The sequence below is a fragment of the Triturus cristatus genome, chromosome 12 (assembly GCF_964204655.1).
Source record: "Triturus cristatus chromosome 12, aTriCri1.1, whole genome shotgun sequence".
NCBI lineage: Eukaryota > Metazoa > Chordata > Amphibia > Caudata > Salamandridae > Triturus > Triturus cristatus.
In genome coordinates, this window is record NC_140595.1 from 26597128 (window position 1) to 26620480 (window position 23353).

The 23353-nt window shown below is 43.4% G+C and overlaps 1 protein-coding gene across 1 annotated transcript; it reads left to right on the forward strand.

The window, feature by feature from the left end:
* Positions 1–1837: 1837 nt before the first annotated feature.
* LOC146772274 (SURP and G-patch domain-containing protein 2-like) lies at positions 1838–23170 on the forward strand. Its single transcript, XM_085639886.1, has 11 exons — positions 1838–2023; positions 4696–4824; positions 5216–6718; positions 7365–7470; positions 7562–7869; positions 10959–11070; positions 11881–12188; positions 14538–14596; positions 15218–15360; positions 15752–15866; positions 21850–23170. The coding sequence occupies exons 2-10, from the start codon at positions 4704–4706 to the stop codon at positions 15864–15866; spliced, it is 2775 nt and encodes a 924-aa protein (XP_085496012.1). The 5' UTR covers positions 1838–2023; positions 4696–4703; the 3' UTR covers positions 21850–23170.
* The last annotated feature ends 183 nt before the right edge of the window (positions 23171–23353 follow it).

Below are 23353 nucleotides of genomic sequence, written 5' to 3' on the forward strand. Positions count from 1 at the left end.
AAAGGTTACGTTAGTAAATAACTACATTTACTCCACCTCTCTTCACCCGCCTTCTCCACTCTCTGTCGCCAACCGGTTCCTGGGTTAAAGAAAAAAGACTAAAAACAGGTTAGTGGCCCCTCCAGGGTCCCCCCGTGCAAGGGTACAAAGGGACCCTTTTGGGTCCTCAGTCGTCGTCTTCATCTGATTGGTCCAGAGATGCGTAGTCGCGCAGAAAGCTGTGGATCATCTTATGGCATGCCAGGGTCGATGTCTCCTTCTTCCCTACTACCAGGCGGATTTTGGAAAACAGAAGAACATCTTTAAAACAGTACAGGAGCCTCCAGCAGTTCTGGAGGTCACTCAGTGTGTGTGTCCCTGGGAACAAACCATACATCACAGAGTTAATGGTGATGCAACGTGTAGGTATCCAGGCCCTAAGCTCTGTGCCTAGGGCCTTCAGCAGGTCTTGCGCGTAGGTGCACTCCCAGAAGGGATGGTATGTCATCTCGTCCGCGATGTACCATCTTGGGCGGGACTTGTATCGGTTGAGTCCTCTTGCGTGCATGAAGGCTCTCAAGGGAAGTCCTCCTTGGATGGCCATCCAGGCGATGTCTTTGTGCTGGTTGGTCAGGCTCTTGAATGCAACGTTTCCGCACACATGGCCTGCTGTGGCAGAGGGGAGTGCACCGATCAGTTTGCTGATGTCCTTTGCTTGTATCTGATAAACTATCAGTAATGAGAGTCCTATTGCCATTGCAAATGTTTGTATAAACAAGCAGCTACTTCGGAACGGGTGTAATTTGTACACATTGCTGAGAGTGGGGTAGGTCTAACCTGCAGAAGTGCCCTGGCAATATATGCTCCTCACCTAAGCAAAGTATGTGATATCCATGCCCCGCAGCCGCCAGTAATCTTGTCCATCAACATGTAGAGCCCGATTCAGCAAAATAAATCCATTTACAATGCAATAGGTCTCGCATTACTTAAAGGTTGAGTAATTGCCATTACACATAATAATAATGCAAGGCCAATAGCTCAAACTTTTAGTAGAGACCTATTGCATTGCAAATTCTTGTTTTATTAGGCACAGGGAGATTAAAGGATTTTCCCAGAATCATTTTGAGCAAATGCTGAGACTTGAACCTGGCTCCCCAGCTCCAAAGTAGGCAGCTCTGGCCCTAAGGGCACTTCCTCTCCCCTTGCAAGATCCATACATGTCCAGGGATGGACTTGCCGTAGTGGGCACGGGCATTTCCCCAGTGGGATGCCAGGGTGGGTGGCAGTTTTGGGCTCCTGGGGGAACATTTTTCTTGCAGTGCCGTTTTTGCAGCATCGCAAAATTGGCCGAAACCGGCCCTGGAAAACAGCTTGGACACATCCCCAATCCCCAGGGGAGGGTGGAGGAGGCAGCTAAGCACTTTGCCAGGGTAGGTTTTGGTTCCCAGTCCGGCCCCAAAAAGCTATAGACCCAATGCAGGCCACAAAATGGGAGAAATCCATTATCCCGATTTTTTTTTTTTTTTATCTCCCACTTTCCTCTTCAAACGTTGCCATGTAGGACCACATATGATCTCTGGTTTCAGATACTGTTTATGGTTATTGTAGTTTCTGATTCTGACTGGTGTTTCAATAAAGAATGACACGCAGATTTTCACCTCAGTGACCGTGAAGGAAATTAGACGTTTCTTCGCCATAGGTAGAACATTTTAAATCCATATTGGTCTACATGATTAATGAATGGCATTGTATCCGCAACCATCTTAAAATGTCTGCCGGCGTGCCTGCCACCAGGCAGCCATAAGAATTAGTCCTCTTTCTAGCCACGTAGAATATGCGAGCAGGGGCTGCAGACAGAGCGCTGATTGGTTGAGAGGAGGCTGTTGACGCAGTGAGGGGAGAGGTGGCACGAGGAGTGCAGTGCGCAGCGTTTAAACCGTGACGCCTCGCGCGTGCCCACTACCAGTTTGTCGAGAAGGGATTCCATCAAGCGGCCGCGCGGAGAAGGGGAACCGTCGGAGGGCAGTTGAGGCACTGTTAACCGGTAAACTTTCAATTTCGCGCGGGTGGGGTTTACGAGTCAGTCGTTGATGTATACTACAGTACTATCCCGTTAACTTAGGCCCCTTCGGTCTCTTAGTCCATTGCTAGGGTCTCGAGCGGGGCAGGCGCCCTCGCCTGACGTTGTAACCGGCGCCTTGCCGGTTCCGTTTGCGCGTGGTTATGGACGTCGCTCGCGTTTGTAGCCTCTAGCGCGCGACCTCGCCATTGTTGCACATAGGGTTGGGCGCTCGCGCATGTGAGGCCCAGAGCTGCGGCGCGCGCCTCTTGGCTTGTGAGAGCCCCGTTTTCAGTTGCTCCCGAGCGTGCAACGGCGCGCGACTTTTCGCGCCAAGCGCACCGTGGCTGCACGTCTCACGCACAGTTGGTTGCACGCCCGTGTAAAATGGCGGCACCGCAGAGAAAATGGTTTCCGGCGCAGCAGGGCCTCGCCCGATTTTCTTGCCCTGCACATTGCGCCCTCAGCGGGCGTGGCAGCCACTGGAGGATCCAAATTGCTATTTTAATTCCATTGCTAGAATGTTAGGAGAAAGTTAATTTTCCACAAATTTTCTAGGAGGCTTAAATAGTATTTCAACTAAAGACCTGGAATATTTTGCGGAAAGTTATACATTCCCAAAGTATTTTTTTTTAGGAATGGTTGAAAAGTAGTAATTTTGATTGTCAGAAAGTGAGGGTGCATTGGGGAAAAACATTTGGAATACAGTAGGAGGGCCTCTGCCACGGGCCTAACAATTGCTACATATGTTGGACCCTCAATATGCACTATCCTCCCAACTCCACATTCAAGCAGTGAAGCCATGTAAGGCTTTTAATTTAAGATCGTAAACTAACTTGGCTGGCACGTTCAAACAAACCATTGTCGAACAAAGGTTAGACATAGTGGCTTCCCCTGTGATTTATAGACCTGCGGCACAGCATCAGTGATTTTGTTTAAATCTATTTTATTTCATTTTTTTTCTGTTTAAAATCTCATTACAATTGATGAGCAAATTCAGTAAAAGTATCGCAGTACATAGCATCGCTGGCAACCACTGTTACTTTTACATAGTGCATCAAAACTGAGTGACAAGCTTAACCTCCCAGCTATCGTATGCCCCGGCCGCGAGTCCTTAACCCGTAACCCATTGTTGATCGTCGGGGGGGGGGGGGGTCATCTACTGATGGAGCGTGTATGTGTCACTATTATATGATCATGATGGTGGGGGGTGGGTAATAAGTCGGGGGTAACTGAGACTTAACTGGGTTAGGGTGTAGGTTCGTGTCGCACCTCCTTGCGGCCAGAGCAATAGTCGCTGGGTTGTGATGCTTGCTGGGGCTGTTGGGTGTTCATTTGCGGGGCGTGTATGCAATGCCTGTTGTTGCTTTTAGTGTTTTCCTCTATAGTCGCTGCGCTTGGGTATCGCATGTGTGAAAGGTTGTTTCAAGGCGTGTGTAGAGGCTCCCTTTGCTAGTTGTTTGCTATTGGTTCTGGGTTCTCGATCCCGCCCAGGAATTCGTGCAGTATTGCATCCGAACCCTGCGATTGGGACTTTACGTAAGCCCAGTGCATCTTTTCTGCGCAGTGCTACGCGCTCTGTCGTGGCCCACACCTGCAAAGAACGTCCCCGAGCACCCTACGGCCGGGGGCTCGTGTGACCACCATCTCTTTGTGATCAGCCTCTTTACAACAATCAGCCCTAGTGCTAGAAACTAGGAGGTGACTCTTGTTCGTTTGGTGTTTGTGTAGAGTACAGGTCTCCCTATTCATCGGTATTGTTTGGTCTGTGCAGTCGGCTTCACAGCAGGGAGACATAGACAAAAGAGGTGCCCACCAGTTAATAAAGTGTCATATGATAGGAAAAAGTAGTTTGCCGAAAGCAAGTATAGATGCTTGTCAATTGGACACCATGAAGAGAAAATGCCCTATTGGAGGCACAAACAAAAGATTGGCAAGTTGGGGCACAAATAAGAATCTGGGATGGGAGTGACCTGAAAGGTACCCAGTGGTAAGTTGGGTCTGGTGCAAGGGAAGACTAAGGCATCCACTGTAGGTGGCTGTGTTTGACCTCATGGTCACTGGTTCAAATCCAGGAGGTGGGGAGGAGCTAGGGAAGTGGGGTGGTTCACTCAGCCTTTCATCCTTCTGATGTTGATAAAATAAGTACCGTTGGGTAACAGTTAACAAAATCTTTTTTTTCAGCGCCAAGGGGTGGGCTCCAAGCCTTTTTATGATATTGGTCAATTAGAATATACCTTGCAGCAGATGGAACATGTGCTTGACCTAAAAAGTACGATAATAACCTCCTATCCTTTGGCATTAGTGATGCCAACTGGTTGCTGCCCCAGGCCCAACAAACTCTGACCACAACAGTTACCTTTATTAAGAATTAAGGCTGCAGTTTATTGGGCAATTTTCAACCTTCAAATGCACCTAGATGGCCATTGAAAATGTTATAAATAACAAGGGAACCTGCTCAGGCTTTGCTAATGCAGTACCAATGCAATGTAATGGGAGCTTCCTTTCTACACCCCCATCAAACATTCTCCCAATGAGCATCTTTTTGCAGCACAACCTTTCATCCGTTTCTGGGAACAGGGCCTCATATGTTAAACTAAGTATGGTAGTTTTTATTTTTTATTAAGCCTATGCAAACTGTCTCTTCTCTTGTGTAGGCCCAGAAATGGCAGCAAAACGAATGACAAGGGAGATATTTGATGCCGTTGTGCAGGAGAAAGCCCGTAAATATCGGCTCACCAGAGACGAAGCCATTGAAGAAACACTGCATGAGTTGAAATTACAAGGTGACTTTAGTATCATTTGTATTTTTGAAGAGTGAGTTTGTCATTGGTGTAAAAACAAAGTGGTGGCTGCTGTGAGGTACTATATAGATATATATTTATTCTATAGAAGTGACACATTTGCAGCAATAGGGTAGCTTTTATTTAATGTATCATGTCAACCTGTTACAACAAATCTGCACTGCTACAATCTTGTCCCACCTTTTGATGCTAAGTGTTGGGAATTGAAAAGTCCTCACTGTAGCCCGGTATTCTTACTACTGTGGTGACAAATACATTACAATATACATTGAAATATCCAACAGCATGCATATTATAGTCCGAAACTGTGTGCGTTTATAGAAACAAAACTATTTTCTGTACATTAAAACATGTTTTTTTTTTTCTTTTTTAGCTGGTGTCACTAGACCGAGTTCCAGGACTGAGAGGTATGATGATTATCTGGAAGCTGAAAGATATGGCCGTGACGGACCAGGACGCAGCGGGCATGAAGTTCCAATTCGTGATGTTCCTATGCGCAGTCCACATGATGCTCCCCTACGAAGTCCTCGTGATAGTGGGAGCTGGCGAGAAGATTCTAGAAGGGACTCGTTCACCAGTCCTCCAGTGCGAGAATATGAAAGCAGCCCTTTTGATCCTTTCGCTGAACGCAGGAGATCTAGAAGCCCTCAACCTATAGCTAAGGATTACTTAACAGAACGTGCAGTTCGTTCTAAGTTTGACAGAGATGACCTTCCCAGGTCTCGAGATAAATCCTATTCTCGTGAACCGGAGTTTCGCGAACCTCATGACCCCCCTCCACGTCGTGACTATAGTCCACGAAGGTCACCTCTACGTGATTTCGTGCCGCCTCCAGTGTACGATGAATTTCGCCCCCGGGGTCCCAGAGAAGAATTTGTTGATCGGGTACCTGAGCGGTTTGATCACCCAGGGCCTATAGCTCATGAATTCAGATCTCCGAGAGATGAGGTACCAATGCGAGGACGTGGGGCACCGCGGGGTAGAGCTCCTCTACGAGGAGATGGAATGATCCCACGTGGGCGGGGGTCAAAGATTGGACCACCAGGTCGAGGGGGAACCTTTGGAGTCATAAGAGGCAGGGGAGCAGCTGGTGCAGCTAATGCTACAAGGCCACCTATAAAAGACCCTATAATCGATTTCAATGACAATCACAACATTTTTCACAGGTATGGTAATCAGTTGATACGATGGGCTGGGTTTGACTCTATTCGAATGAGCATTCATTACACGGATGAACAGGAACTATTGTTTCAACATGAGACAGAAGCATGTTCGAAAGCAGTTGCAGCTTTCAAACTCTTTCTCACACAAACGTACAGAGATTACTGCTTCTTCTTGGCAAAGGATTTGAAACACCCAGCGCTAAAAAGTCCTAGAATAGACAATGAACTGCTGAACATGCTGATAGACAAAAATGCTGTGAAAACAAAGAACTGCTTTTTCGAAATAATAAAGCCCTATGATGCAGGAATGAGGAAGATGCAGACTGGGATTCTGAAGAGCATTATACCTCTACTTATGGCTTGCAACAACTATGAGCTGAAACAAAAAGTGGGCTATGGTGGACCAGGAGATGTGTCGAGTGCCTTTGAGAAGAATATTTCTTTATGCCGCCAGTCCCTTGTCCTCCTTGGGCAAACCTTTGCGCTAGCAACATCAATCCGGCAGGAAAAAATTTTGGAATCAATGGGTCTCCAGGGCGTGGCACCAAATCCCAGCGATCACCCAAACCTCAAGGACTCGTTTCTGTTTGGGAAGGAGTATATGTTCCATTTGAAAGGTTGGCTATCAAAGAGTAGTTATCCAATCAGCATGGCCCCTTTACCTGTGAAAGAAGTGAAAGCCCCAGAAGTTAAGATTAAAAAGGAAAACAAAGGTAAATAACTTGATTTCAAATATGGGTTTTCTTTTGTGTTCTGTCCGAACTTTTTTGCACAGGAGCTGGATCCAGATGTTTGTATATTGGCTGGTGACGTGCCTAAGATCTATAGAATCCCCTCAGTGTCTGAACTATGCAAGGACACTTTCAGTATGTCAGTGTGTAGTTCTTGCATCTTAGCCAGATCCACTGGGATTATGTGATTTTGCAGTATTTCAGTATATTTATGTATTTGCTGCATTTGCCACATAAGCCATCTGCTGCGCAATCTGCAGATCTTTAAAAAAAACCTATGTAAAACGGATCCTCATTTTGCAAAAACTCAGCAATGCATGTTGCTGTGCAGTGGAAGGGCCTTGGCAAAGGGTGAGAAATCTTTGTTTCGCTTATTGATGTATTTGGCTGCTCAACTGGTACTAACCAGATGAACCTTTCCTCAGCAAGTCATCACTTGTAAAAATGACAATGAACCAATACTATCACAGTGTGCAGCATCATTTGCCCTTTATTGCCACTTAAGTTAGTGTGCCACATCATTTGGTCCTTCCCGCTGCGTAATTCCAGTAGGGCTGGACTGTGAAACTTGTAGCAAGACCACTAAATGTAAGATCTCAAATGCTAACAGTTCTTTGTTCTGCCTTAGACAAAAAACCCGCAGATTCCAAAATTGTTGAGACCATAGACAAGCTTGCGGAACACTGCATAAATCTATTTAAAGGGAAAAATACTGATAAGCAACCTGAGTTATGGTAAGTTACGGTGTCCAGTTAGAATAAAACAAAAATTACAGTAAGCACAAGGAACTATGATGACATTGGTAATTATCAATTTGTTTTGCAGGTTCTTCTTCGACGAGAAGAGCCCAGAGTACCAGTATTATCGTTCAAAACTGTTAGAGACTCAGAAGGTGCGCCAAATTGTAAAGGATGGAAGACAACAGACAGCCAAACCAACCGCAGAAGAAGCTGCTGCCGAGTCTGTGAAAGCTATAGAGTTTTCACGGAAAGTAAGAGAAATGAAGACCAAGCTATTCAAGAAAGTAGCACTTGCGAAGCGCCGGAGGCTGAGGGCAGCTTCTGAGCCACTGCAAGCAACCAAAGTCTCAGAGCGTGCTGCACCTGAGGAAACAAGTCGTCAGAGCGCAGAAGGTAGGCGATCATTGGACTTCATCCTATTGCGGTTACACCGTAAAGGGTTTGTCTTTCGACTATCTGTGTATATGAGCCTCACAATCCATTTTGTAGAGGACAACCATGGCTGATAGATTTTAGTTGATGATATTGTGAAATGAAAACCTGTGCACATTATTACTCTACAACTACAGTGGTACAGAACAGATTCCATTGTTGGTGTGTTTAGCAGCTACCACGAAAGGGGCATTTGTCATGGCACTGAGCCGTGCTTGCACTATTCGATGCATTTTGTGTAGTTCTACTGCCCATCACTGGGAGCGACACTCTTGCTTTAGTAGACTGTTGCTGCCTTGGCAAACTGCCTTGGCATAAAACTTCGAATGTTATCCATTCACTTTCATAATTGGGCAGTACAGACTCCTTCTTCCTTGTGCACAGCTGCATAGGCAGGCAAGTTTAGTAGCTTCTCAGTCCTAAAATGTAATGGTGCAATGTAGCCCTCGTTAGGTCTCGCCTATCGCAGCGCGCATGCACTGCTGTATTGGAGGGCCTCTTGTAATCACTCCACACATTCGAAAGCTTTGAGAAAGCTCGTGCATGTGGTTCTTACATTAATTGGCCTTTGCGTGTGGTTTACAAGAAATGAAAGCCGCAATTGGACAAAGACGGCAGCATGTCCCGCCTTTTCTTTTCAGGTTAACTCCCCTGGCCTAGGGAGCTCGGGAGCGAGCAGGGTGCGTGTTGTGCATACTTTCCTTATTGGGATCTCGACTCATGTTCCAAAGTAAACAACCCCGCTCGCTTTCGCGCCCCGCTTCTTGTGTTAATGCTGCATACCATTTACTTTCACAGGCAGCGTGTTACAGCTTGCTTTGTATGCTTTTGTTTACATATTTCTTATGCGTGCAATCCGTCTATTGTTAAACTGTTTGTGTGCTTTTTGTTTAACAAGATTAATGTTTATAATGCGTTCTAGTGTGAGCCTCGGTCTCTCGTTTCTGCAACTTTCCTTTATTCCAGTGGGTTCGGAACGCCACTTTCAAGCCTCGCTTTCTGGCTAGGCGCACCCCCCCGCCCCCCCCCCCCCCCTTTACCACATGTCAATTGTGGCAGTCTCTGGCGCTCATCTGAAATGATAAATAAACCATAGACTCCACCTCCTTTCATCTTCCCTTCACAGATAAATAGTAATCATGGAAAAAAGGCTCAACTCCAGTCAAATGCACAGAACATAAGATATGTTGCAAAATTCCCTTTCGGTGGCAGTAAATGCTATGGCTACCATTAAGTGCCCACCCCACAGTGTCTACCAAAGCACATCAGATTACTTGCGGGGTCCTAAGGTTTTAACTAGTCGCAAAACGCGTCATTCAGAATCCCACCGGCTCAGATCTCTGTGAACCGTGTCAATCAGTTTGTTGCACTAGATTTATTGTCACCTTTACTTGTATGTCCTGCACGAGGTGGGATGTTAGATTGATGGTGGAAAACGGTGTGCACACAAACTAAGCCAGACACAATGAATTGCTTCCTCAGTAACTGAGTTTGAATTTATTCAAATTATTAAAGGCTTCGTTCAAATAGGAGCCACTTCTTATCTGCCTCCAGCCCGCCCGTTCTCCGTTCCAACTGTGCCCCTTCTGCACCTGCGCCTCATTCCAGAATGTTTGGAAGCTCGTGCTTAGAACACTGCATGGGACACACACGAGTAATAAATGTTCTATGCAGCCATTAGTTATACGTCAGACAGTCATATCCTTGGTGACAGTGCGCTGACAAAACCTGGCAGTGACTCGAGAAATGGCAGCAGCCTGCCGCAAGCTTATGATGAATCGCTATCCGGGAAATAGATTGCACTGGCAGTTTATATTTGTGGCTGTGATATGGAGCAGAAGTGGAGCTCTCTGATCAGGGTTAAGTATATGGCTACAAGGCATTTCACAAAGTATTGGAAAACACGTGTGATCTATGCTTATTTTACGCCTGTGCTCCGTCTAGTTTATAAGTGTTGCAGGTATCTCACGCATTTCTCTGCTACACAAATGGTGTAATGCTTGTACATCTGGTTGTATATGGTGTATGTGTCCATTATTTTAAAACTGTAGAAAAGCGACCTGTTAAACAAAATCTTTTGATTTTTAATTTCTTTTTCGTTTTTTTAATATAACATTACGTTGCCTTTCACAACTACATAAAAAAGCTCAACGAAGAAAAACATAAATGCCATTACATAGTCTCATTAACACTCTTGTTGTTGGGGATGCAGCATTACTTAAAACGTTTATATTCATCACAGCCAAAGTGTCCCAACACCAAACCCAGTATCAGTATGAAGGTATTTTAGCTTCCCATGCACGACATGCGATTTAGTGAAGAAGTGTCATTGATGGCAAGGGACAGACATACTCCAGAGATCCAGGCTGCATTTGCTGTTCCTGCTCTTGTTATAAAAGCTGCATATGAGATCAGAGACAAGAGGCGAGCGGCGATGGAGTAGACAAGCAGCTGTTTGGCCAATACTGTCACTTGCTTTCAAGGGCTGGAAGAACAGAGGAAGCATGGAAAATGCTGGAACTCTTAAATTATTTAATAGAATACCCAGCAACAAAGTGATAGTTGAGTTTTCGAACTGCACCAAGCAGAGTGGTAACAAAGAGCAAGCAGTTAAGCTTGTTCAGCTGGCAGCTGGTTTTGGTTTGCCATCTGCAGGGACCTTAGCGGAAAAAGTAATGCAAAATGTCTCTCTGAGGAACAAAAACATTTTAGAATAAGCATTCGTCATAGCCAATAAGTCTAGCTTTGGGACCTTGTAAGTATTTAGTCATGCAGCACAATATCCTTGGTGCAACAACATCAACTGTTGCATGGCTAAACACTTAAAAGGTCCCAAAGGCGAGACCTATTGGCTATGCCAATGCTTGTTTTTGTTTTGCTATCGTTCAGTTACTTCATCTATTGTCCCACATGATCTAAGGCACGAGAACAAACTTTTCTGTTTGAACATGCAGCTTCTTTCTGGTTGTAATGTGCATGTTTGCCCATAAGATGTCTAAGCCGACCTCTTCCTGCTGTTTCAGTTGACCTCTGCTTAATTTTGTACTTAGTTGATGCCAAAACGAAGGATACAGCTGAGAAACTCGCCAAATTTGTTGCTCAGATGGGACCTGAAGTTGAGCAGTTCAGCAAGGAGAACAGTGAGAGCAATCCAGAGTTTTGGTATGCATTTTATTTTGGCTGTGCTTGATATGGTAATAGTGAAAATTAATCTACTTTTTAAAGCAGATCAGGCCATTCAGTAGTTGGTATATAACCTATATATGACCTAAAACAAGGTAAAGAATTCCTATCAGTCAACACCCAGGATATTGTTTGCCATCAAGAGCAAAACTTTTCAAGTTTTTGTCCTCTGTCCAAGTAGGCCCGATCACCAGCACTTGGCTGCCATTGTGCAATACCACAGTTTGGGTCTGCGAAAGGCAGATTCTTGCTTTTACGGAAAAGTATCAGTCCATATGTGTAAGTTGCTCAGAAATGTACACACGGTTCATTAATGCAAAAGTCTTTGCTGTCAGGTTGAGCGCCCTAAGGAAATGCAGGGAGCACAGCTTGTGGCATTGGCAGTAGTCCACATAACAGTGTGTACAAACAGTTGCAAAATGGTACTATTTGGGGGTGCTTAACCTCCAGGAGGCTTTCTTTTTGTATAACAATACTTGTAGAAGCTTACCATAATAGTGACCCCTGTGCTCCCGAAAAGCACAAGTGCCAAAGGGCTTCATACATCGTCTGTCCAAGGCCACCATGCATTGACTTAGTGATCTAGCTGCGGTAATTTTACCTTCATTGTGAAGAAAATGCTGCTATCCTTGGTCACTTCACTGCATTGAACCAAAAGGGACAATGGGAGCATTCCATCCCTTGGAAAGATGTTTAATAGCCCCCCCCCCCCCCCCACCTTTCACAAATAATGCTTGTTTAACTTTGCTTGTGAAGTGTTTGTCTAACAACCTTTTTCTTTATATTTAGGTTCTTAAAAGAAAAAGACAGCGCTGCTTACAAATATTATCAGGGAAAGGTAGCTGAATTGCGGAAAACTGAAACAAAAGAAAAAACAAGTGACTCCAAGAAGGACCAACAACCAGAAGTGGAAGCTGACTCTGCAGATGGCGACAGTGTTGAGGCTGCAATGGAATGTGAAATTTCTCCCGAGGCAGCAAGCCAAGATGATGTCGCAAAGAAAGCTCCTGTTCGTACACTCCCTCGTAAAAGAGTCACTGCTCTTAAAGTTGGGATGCTTCCCGCCAAGAGAGTATGTCATGTAGAAGACCCGAAAGGTGGGTGCTTTTTTAATCTTATCAATTTGTTTTGCTCTTGGCATTTTATACCCTTTACATTCTCTGGTTGCATTTAGTGTTGGCAGCTGGTTACTTTCCAGAGTACGGGGCTGGAATACTATTCCAGCAAACCCCACTTCTGGGAGGGTTTTAGTGTGTTCTTTCCTCCCTCACCCTTTGAAAAACTGTTGGGGGGGGGATGCTTAAATGTTGCATTTCTAAACATAATTTTCGCATATTTGCTCAAATCATGGGCTTTGAAAGAGCCGTTCTTAAATATCCATGAACCTCATTGATGTGCAATCAGAAGAAACTTGACACTCCCATAGGGTTGGTTGGTTGGTTACCCCCCCCCCCCTCCTTGCGCCCTCACACTCGCACACTTGTTTCGAAGCAAATTATGGGCACACCCATTTGCTAAACATTGTCCCCGGGATAGCATTGTCATGGGTGCTCCTGTATGACAAAAATGACATGCAATAGTCCAGTAGCAGGCTTGTTATTGATGCTCTCCATATATCATGGCGACCATTGCTACCAGCATTTTGTCATGGTTGCCTTCTTCCCAGATGTAATGGTCGTATGCCTAAAACTACGTACAATGTGACCGCACCTGCATTTTGTCAAAATTGCCCCATATACGAAGAACTACTTCCAGTGTGTCAGTTCCAATTTTTTTTTTCCATGGCCTTCAGTATGCCAGGGACAACTGTGAACTTAATACGTTCTCTCACTCGTGCTCGCTTACATTCCCGCACTCATAGACATTGTCTTACTCATGGGTACTCTCCCTTACCTGCTCCCATTGACATTTGAACTCACTTTTACTCCTACTTTGTCTTTAAGTTTTACTCATTTATACTCTTGCTTACTCTGCCACTTTCTCTCTAGCAAACATGTACACAAACACTGTGAGAGCACTATTTTTAGTTTTGTACCCTTCTCAGTTCTTCTTTTGGTTTCTGCTGCTTCATTTGTCCTTGTGGCGGCCACCCAGTTGCTTTCCTTTTCAGGCAGCACTGGAGTATGAAACTGAAACCTCAAACCTGCGCAATCTCTAGTTGGGAAGTGGTGGGGTAACAGACTGCCATTTTTCATGGGCCCTGAAAAAAAATCTGATTGGTGTAGGCACCTTGGTGTGCTTGAAGTCAGCCCTTGCTGCTGGCTGTCTCAGGCTGCTGCTGAACCCAAAGATCTGCATTTTTTTCTGTCATACTAATAATGAAGAATAAAGGAATTATTAATCACTCTGTGTAATAATTATAACTGTGAACCCACATAAGTGTGATCCGCTACTGACTAGCAGCCTTCTCTGGGTATTTTGCTTGTAGTAGGTTTAATATATATATTTTTTACTTTTAATTGTTTTAGAATCCTATTCGATAAGGAGATAACGAAGAAGAAAAAAGTGTTTGGGAAAGTGTCAGTAAAAGGGAAAGCTGATACAGAAAAAAGCCAAATGTCCTCAATGTATTTTGCCTACCTTCAGAACTGTTTGGCCACGGTGCATAGATGCCACTAAATCAAGCTATGAAGTACACTGAGCATAGGAAAATATAGTAGTGAAATATGAAGGTGAAGGTTTGTGTGTGCCTGCATTCTTTTCTAAAGTGCTTTCCAGAACTTTAAAGAAGCAGATCTCTGGTTTATTTCAAATGTAAAGGTATGAGGGTATCGGTGAATAAGCATATTGTGTAAGGAGAATGCGTTCACGAAACAGTTTTCAAGATTGGGAAATTAAAGAAGGCTTTTTGACCACCTGATTGATATGAGAAATATTAATATATCGATCTACTGAGCGCACTAGGCACTGATAATTGGTTTGAAAGTCATAATTAAGTGTCATTTATACTTTGAATGTTTGCATGTATTCTGAAATATCCAACATTACTCACACGTTTTATTGCTTCCTAAATTGATTTCATAATAACATACACCTCAAAGTATTAATAACTTTTATATATCTCTGGTATGCATGCAGAATTATATCATAAATGCATTGGGTGTTGATTTTTTAATCTCAAGTAGAATGTGATTTTCATATCTTTTATCACTGTATGATAGTGTGAATACTGTTTATGCAGTCTGTAATACCCTGCCCCACTGTAGCCTGAGATAGTCAGAGCAAATGGAGTATATTGTGCTTACATGTTTCTAGAGTGCTGTGAAGGGGCTAGAACAAAGGCGCTGTAGCTCAGTCTTGGGTTGTTTAATTCTCTTGGTCTAATAAAGTAATCAGGCCCCACCGGCTGAAGTATATTCTGATTTGCTTATGGGATAATCTAAATGGCATCTGCATTAGCGATTCCACAGCAGTAGAATAACAACTTCATGTTTTCTTTCCCCCAGTTCATGACCCTGTTAGGATTGCTTATGAGAGGCCAAAGGGAAGGCCAGTACAAAAGAAGGTAATGCCTGCTTTTCCCTATGTTCTATTATTAGGCTAATGTCAAAGATCACAGCACAAAGTAAAAGCCAATTTGATTAACTTTTTTCCTTGGTTATTGTTTGATCACTTACGTAAAAAATAAATGACAAACGGAGGGGAAGGAGACGCATTGTTCATTTTCTGCATGTTATCATTTCCTCTCCCCTTCAGAATTGTTTACTTGTGTAGTGATTTGTGATGTTCACTGCCCTGAGCCATGCCACAGGCCTGGCCAAATACGCCTTTCAAGGGCCACATCCCTCGCAGTCCCTTTTAAGCCCATGAATGAAAACTGGTTTTGGGAAACTTCAAAAGTGTTTTTTTTTTTTTTGTTTTTTTTTTTGTCTCCTTCCACCCACCCACTAGAACTATATAATATAACTAATTCAAGGTGATGATTTGTTTCCTTATTTTGAGGTCTGACCATTCGTCTGCTGAGGTTTTATTTTAGTTTTGTTACAGGATGACTATTCCTGGCTTAGTTTGTGAATTTTAAAACGGGAGTGGTTGCCTGTTTTTATAATCTGTAGATTTCTTTTGAGGGTTTTAAGTAACGTGTTTTCTAAGCGATTACCAATTTTTTTTTTTTCCTGCAATCCAGAAACCAGAAAAAAGAGATTTGGAGTACGCCAACAAGAAACTAACTGAGAAGAATGTGGGCTTCCAGATGCTGAGTAAAATGGGCTGGAAGGAGGGCGAAGGCCTTGGCTCTGAAGGCGCTGGGATCAAAGACCCGGTCAAAGTGTATGTTGTGGCAATGTCTTGATGTCGCTCAGGGTTTCTGTGTGTTTTTTGGGGGACATGGTACACGTTTGGGGGATATGAAGGAAAGTAATTGCTGCATAGTTTGGTTTTTCAGCTTAAAGGTAAGTTGGATTGTGTTACTGTGTTCATGAAACTACTTTATAGAATATGGTGTTGCATGTAGTGCTCTTGCATGATGCAAGTTGTCTCTAGAACTGCTACTGGAGGGGGTGTAAATTTGTCTCTTCTCTTTGGGTGGGTATGTTAGGAGGGTGCCAGGTGCAGGGGCTTCTGGGGTTATATTGACTATTACTTTCCCTCTATTCATAGTTTCTCATGTCTATGAATGTGATTCTAAATTGCCTAACTCTTTCTTAAATTTATTCTGCAGGGGTACAACTTCAAGAGGGGAGGGCTTGGGTGAAGCGAGTGTAAAGAAGGAAGATACGTTTGATTCTTTCCGTCAAAGAATGATGCAGATGTACAAGCAGAAACAAACTAATTAGGTAGGTTCAAAGGTGGTAGAGGCGGTCTTCTAAATTTCTTCCTACTTCAGTTAAGTTTTCGTAAGTTTGACATGGCTGAAAGTGGGGCCATAATTAGCAGATTCTGCTATATGTGTTTCAGTTGCAGGACATTTTGCTCCTGATAAATCATGGTTTTCTTCTTTCACCTCAGATCCTGTGACTTTAATCCTGCCTAATAACTTTCCTGGAAGTAGTCCATTTTGAGCAGCAAACTTAGTAATTCAGGCTGTCCACATTTGTCTCGGTGTTTAAAATTGTGGATTTTAAAAAAGTGGATAATTCCTAGGCCATACTTTGTATTTCCTCTTTTCTACAATTACTTGCTGATATCCCTGTTGGAATAGATTATGCTAAAGGCATTAGCTTGGCCAGTAGAGCGTACACTGCTCTGCTGGAACCTCTTCTTACAACACTAGATGTAAAATCTGTCTGACACACTTTTTGCAGGCTACTGACTATAAGGTTGTAGCTCAGATTGGTCCGTTTTCCACTAGACAGCGTGTTTGGAACACGAGTCATCCGTCTTCCCTTTTTGATTCAGTCAGGGACTCTTGACGCATGAGCCATAAGAGCTTTTTATCTTGTCAGCTGAACGGTCAAGATGCTGCAGAAGGTAAATATGCCTGTACCAAACATGGTCTTGCACGTAAACTTTGGAGGCTGCTCGCTTCAATTTTTTAGATTCTACTTCAGCAAATACAAAAAAAAGGAAATTCTTACCGGTGCGGAGAATGTTGCAATCTTGGGAAGTTGTAAGTTTGTGCCTCTGGTGATTACCAGGTCGACTTGGTGTCTCAGGAACCCGAAATATCATTGACTTTTGAGGGATGGGTAGTGATACTGTGCTGCAGGTGTTGTGTGTGTTTTACACACACAGACTGATTAGCAGGTGAGATAAATAGGTTATCGAGAGGTAGAAGGTAATGCTCAATTTACGGTACAGCAGTCTTCGAGTAAAGCGGAATGGTCATAATCCAACCAGATTTAAGATTTCTTTTGAAGCAGTGGAGGTGCCTTTTGCACGGTTGGACTGGGACAGAAAATGGGGCCAGGTACCAAAATAAGTGGCAAACACTTGATAATAGGGGCAGTTTTGAACTTAAAGATAAGCTGTCTAGGTGTCTGAGACTGTAGGTATTCTGCAGGCAATGTATGATAGCGGGGGAATCCGCCATGGAGTCTGGAGACTATCCAACAGGTCCTAAAACATTCATAAAACTCACACACTGACCTGTCAGACCAGCTGTCTGACACTACCCGATTTGCCTTGTAAGCCATTCGAACCCATGACTTTATTATAAAGTGGCTTGTTGCAGGTTATTTATTTTCCAAGCAGTTTTCCTAGGAGCACACTGCTCCGCTGACAGTATAAGAGAGACTAACCCGCATTTCTTGTCACTGCCAGTACTTTGACATTGTACCAGGGTCAGTCCAGTCTAACAGTGGTTGTGGGAGTAGCAGCTAGTCCTCTTCAGACAGCTTCATGGTGTAAGTTTAGCACCTTTAACTGGTTTTTGGAGGGAATCCCACTCTTGTGTACTTGTACATTCTACCTATGTCCATGAAGGAAATGTGCCTACCTGAACAGCTACATCGTGAGGACATTGCCCTATGTGTAACTAACCCATGCCTGGGAACACACTTTCATTGGTGTTTGAGGTTTCAAAGCTGTCTTGACTGGGGCATTTTGAAGCTCGGGATCAGGAATTAGGCTTTGTGGGGGGACTGGCCTTGATTAATAGTGAAGGTGTTGACTAGACCAGACCTAGCTGCATTACTATTGAAGGCAACACCCTACATCCCTGTACCTTAAGTCCAGATTGGTTTGCGGAACCACTCTATATACCACTATGAGCTGTTAAGAGTTTGGGTTTCTAGCTTGACAGCAAGCTGTCAATAAACGCCAAGATCATTTTGGTAGTGGCTACCTGTTTCGGAATGCTGAGCAAGATTTTAGATTGCCTTCCAATGCCAGCCCAAAGAATATTGATGCAGGCTTTGATCCTGTCACGACTACTAAAGCAGCATTCTGTTTCTGGGTGTTAAGTGTTATCTCAAGCGACTGCAGCTTCTAAAGGCATCTCAATTTACCACTACAGCTAAGCTTTTGCACGAGCTCCACTGCTGCCTGTGGAAAAAAGAATAAACTTCAAACATTGTTATATGTACAAGCTGCTATTGAACACAGGCCCTCAGTATCTCAGACACCTGGTATCGCCATACAAACCACATTGCTCCCTGCTGTCTAGCAACTCCAACTTTTCCTCAGTTTCTTTAGTAAAAGTAACACACCAAGGAGGCTGTGCATTGAACTACCTAGGGCCCAAACTATAGAATGAAACTTCAGTGAATGAGATCTCATCAGTCTTTCTATTTTTGAAAAACAACTAAAAACCTGGCTGTTTTGAATGAAGGATCCAAACATTCTCTGAGAGTCTGTGTGGAGGCATAGTGCTGGGGAACCCGTTGCAGGTAGCTGTATATTTTTCCAACAGTAATAATAATTGTGTAGGCATTCCTTTTAAGGGAAGTAGACTTTCAAGGGATTCTTACTGGTGGCTGTGTGTAGATCTGCATCAAATACTGTGGATCGCAGCTTATTAAAAGGACTTGCATTGAAGATGGGATTTCCTTATTTTTTTTAGCTGAAATAAGTTCAAGTTTGAAAGAAATAAGTTATTTTTCTTCCACTGGCAGTGTTGTTGGATCCTGCACAGCTGACCATATTCTAAAGTTCGATGATGAATTGAGAGCTATGCTACTGAAACCGGGTTCAAAGTAGTTGATCAGAGAATGGGTTCACTCTAGATGGGAGTGCAGCACAAGTGATGGTGGCAGAAATGGATGAGCTTAAGATGTAGTGGAATGGGTTGCTGCACAAGTTCCCTCCCTAACCGTTGTTTCACTAAAACAACCCTAGTTTGTGGTGGGTGGGGGGGGGGGGAAATCCTATAGCAGTCACACTGGCATTAGAGTGCTAGTAAAATTCTAGCAAAGACCAAAACCCTGTTGTGGCTGCATCTGTCAAAGGACCAGTATTCAAGCTTACAGCTAATGCCTGTGGTTCGTTACTTGGCTCTCCTCGTTTATTACAACATGGGTTCTTGTGGTTTGGAGTCCTCTGGCTGATTCTTCCTTACGATGTAGTTTGGAGAGGATGTTAAAGGTGAGTAACTTGCACTGGTATTTGGCTTTCAATTAAACAGCAAAGCTCAATCTTGTGACCCCTTGTTGGGGAGTTGATTGTCTTACTTTAGTAACTGAACACAGGCAAAATACTTGATATGGATGATTACCACTGCTTGCACTGAACACTCCTCATTTCACATTATATTGCGTCTCTAGAAACCAGAGTACAAAAGATTTATGGATTACTTGAAGACCGTGGCTGCTTTCATCTCCTGCATCACAATAAATAGGGTTCCGTCTTTGGTCTTGCACTATCACTCCCGTTAGCAAATGACAGCAAATTTCAATATTGGCATCGCACATAGGACTAACCGTGTGTCTGTCATCTTGTCTATAAGGTTACGTGCACCAAAACAGCTTCTTTGGTGCTGCCATGACCTGAAATAGAAGCAGTGTACATCTTAAGAGCCAGGTTTTTTGCTTTTTGGGAAATATGAAGCTCTAATCAAAGCTTCTGATGAATACAGGGGCTTGTGCAAAACAAGATACTGTCTTGTAATGATGCTACATGTGCTAATTGAGTGGAAGGAGGTGCAGTGTCTTCACTTTGAAAACCAGGAAAGAACGCATGCTGGGTAAGACCCACGGCTGGTCACTGAAAGCAAAAATAAACTAGTGCACTTGTGGAGGCCTTGAGATGACTGGAATTGTTTGTGATTAATTGGCAGTCTACAAACTACGCTTTCGTATCTACGACCAGGGTATGGTGAACACTGGAAAAGTGGTGCAAAACCCTATTTAACAGAGGGCAGACTTGTATAACTTTAAATATTTGTGTAAGACTCTTGCATTTAAAATGCGTTGCTACCTTTCTATAGGCACTGAACATAAAGGCCTGCTTTGGTGTCTTGGAGTATCCATGTTCTAATAAATGAGCAAGAAATTACTGTGCGCTTCTTGGCGTTCAGAAAATAGTGACATGGCAAAGCAATTTGAACTTTAAATGTGAAAGAACTCCGCATCATAGATTTTAATTCCTGCTGCCAAGCAGGCCGCCAGTGATTTAAGCCTTGCACCTGCATTGAACTCTTTCTTTCACCGCTATTATGAGGGATTTTCAAATTGGATCAGATGCTTTAAACTTTAATTTGGTGCTATTAGGTGCTTGCATAGCTAAAAGCGCACAAATCTCCGTGTAGTCCTGCCCTCTCTCGTTAAGAGCCTCATAATTGAGGTGTAAGCCAGTACAAGTGATGGTCAATTTCTCTAAAACTTCAGTTAAAAAAGGTCTGTTTTTAATGTATCCGCCTAGAAAACCTTTTCTGGGTTGACCTTAAAACTGTCAAGTCCCAGCCTTTAAAATCATGTGATATGTAGTGTGTTGTGATTGCCTTTTGAATTTGGTGATTCTTTCACCGTGGCAAAATTTGCACTGCAGTCTTCTAGCTCCCGTACCTGGAATGAACCCCACTTCAGCAAATTCGCGATGATTAGGGTTGTGACCATTACCTCAATTACAGTTGTTGGGTCTGACTCAGTGAGGCCTTTTATTTTAAGACTGCTTAGTGGCATTGCTGCAGTACTTGATACTAGGCTTGACAAATTGGATACCTAGTACTTTCCTGGGCAACCTGTAGATGGGCACGACTACTAGCCAAGAGTGGATGACCGCCCTTTTGATATTTATCTGAAGCAGCCAGTTGTACTTGTCTCTCGATGTTACATTCATTTGGAGTTTGTTTACCCTTTCACTGGCTCTTCTATCCTTTGCTCTAAATGTGCTCCGACATGCAACTGCAAATGTTTGGAAGAGTCTTCAGTGAATGCAGTTCCTCCAATACATTTTTGTGTGCTGTTCACCAAGCCCATTACTTAGTACTTCTAATAGCGTTTGTGAGATGTTACTCAGTGGAAGTGTCACCATGGTTTTTAGTAAGCCCACTAGTAAGTTTTTTTTATCTTTTCGTTTTAGCCACGTTATACAGGCACAATGGGACCTTCTAAATTGCTAGGCAATTCTGGCATTTACTAATTGAATAGTGAGTACCTTCACCCCCCCCCCAAAAAAATAGTCCTCGTGCTGCCACATGCCCAAAACTTGGCTCTTCAGATTGGCCCAGTGTTACAAACTTTCCTTTCTCTGTTAGTTCTAGTGGATCCTCTTGTTGGAGGGTGTTGGGGGCCTGATTGCCATGGGCTTGCACATAGAGGATGGTCCTGGGGAGATAGAAGGCCCGTTTTTACTGTCATTTCCAGCAGAGCACAACCTCATCACTGTAGCTGGTTTCTGTTCTTAGAGCAACCGTTAATTGGTGGCTTCAGTTTACTTTTAACTTGCATGCCAGTTAAACACAGAACACAGGTTCCATATTTTTGCCAAGAGCTTTGGAGATAACTGGCTGTTGAATTTGATATGCTTATTCTTCTAATTCTGAAATGTTGGGAATAGGCAGACTCTGCAGTTGCGCACAGGTTGTGGGATTTCCACCCTCTGCAGCTGAATTTATTCCATTTGGGTATTTGAGTCACTGAGACTATCCTGTGAATTTGCTCTAGGCATAACCATTTCGCGCCCTACAGTGGAAGAATTCAAGATGTGCTGAACCATTACATGTTTTATACCAAACAGTAGACCAGGGTATCTGCACAGTACCAGTGGGGCAACAAAAGGCTTCCTATTTGCCATGTAACCCCTTTTGTTCTGCCGAAAAACCAGTTCCCTGCGTTTGCAGGTACTGAAGCACCAGTTTGAATTTTAAATACATGTAAGTCCATGAAATATTAATGCAAATGTGATGTCTTGACACAAAATGACAGGCTTCTTTTATCTTAGTTTGCAGGTTTCCTGACTTGAGGACTTCAAGCATCCGTGTTGTATTAAGTCTGTTTTTAAAGTCTGTTTCCAGGTCAAGTTTTATACATTTTGGTTGCTAAACGTTTAGTGTTAGACGTGGACAGATTCTACATGTATTCCATGCATCTACTACAAGAAATAGTTTGTGCAAAGTTGTATTTGTAATCATTCTATATGATTTTAATAAAATGTTATTGGACACAGGTTCAGTTGTCTGTCTGTAGTTTAAACTTTGGGCACAAAGTTGTGCTGAAGATTAACCCCTTGGGTGCCAGGCCTTTTCCCCCTCCTGTGCCTGGCGCTTCCTTAGCGGGTGGGTTTCATGACGAGATAGTCGCGCTGTGCCCATGACGAGACTATCTAGTCATGGGCACAGAAGAGGTTAAAGGACTTGGGACAGTTTTCATGTTGCCTGGGGAAAAAAAGTGAGCCAACGCTCTTTTGTCTGGCTCTCAAATGAGCACACATACCCTAGCTTTTCCAACAACCGAGTGAAAACACAGATTTTCTGTGTAGAAACCTGGCTGCATAACTACTAGGCCATAAAGCGATTTTGTCCAGTTTGTACTTGGAATTTACAAAATGTTTGGCTAGACTTGTGCACAAAATGACCTTTATCAAACTCAAATAGTGCACTGGTGAAAAAATTCTTCTTTTCAACCCATCGGGAACTGAGTTTGTGGAACCATAAGCCGGGCCTCTTAATATACATGGTTTGTGTTTTATTGCACATTAAAACCATAATGCACTCTTACTTGAAACTGCTGCAGTTTGTAGTAATTGCTTGTCTTCGAGTGGAAATAATCTCGTGGACCTCACACTACTTTTAGCATGCACTCTATGCAATTCTCCTTTGTGGTGTGCACTGGCAATTGCTTCTACTAACATTGTTTCGTTTTCTCTTACATGACTCGTGAAAACAATTCTGCTTCCTGTTAAGTTAGGCATTCCCTAACAAAGGGTCTTTCTTGGGAGTACTGAAAACCTATTGGGGAGTTTAACAGTATACATGGGAACATTTAAAGAACTGTAGTAGTATTGCTAGGTACTTGGATTCCAGGTCGTTTGCCTTTTCCTGAGACAGAAAAACTGTTTTGGCCGCAAGACTGGAACACCGGGAGTTCAATAATTTGCTGGGAGCAGAGTATGGAGATGTCTCTTACCATGGGTGTCCAAACAGTAATGTCCTTATTTAGCTGTAAATGTTCCTACTGTAAATTAGCAAACAAGCGTTGTTGTATTACACAGGAGACCATATTTGTAACATCCGGTGGTATTTGAATAAACAATTTAATTGTAATGGATTACTGTTTTTATTTTTAAAGCTTTATTAATTGTCTTGGTCTGGAAAGTCCTGACACCGTTCAGTTTGATTCTGTCCCTTGTGCCCAGTAGGAACGTTCTGTGCTACTGAAACATGCACTATATAACAGTGTTGACATACAGGTTTGCGGGTGTCGATGAACCCACTAGAACTACAAAC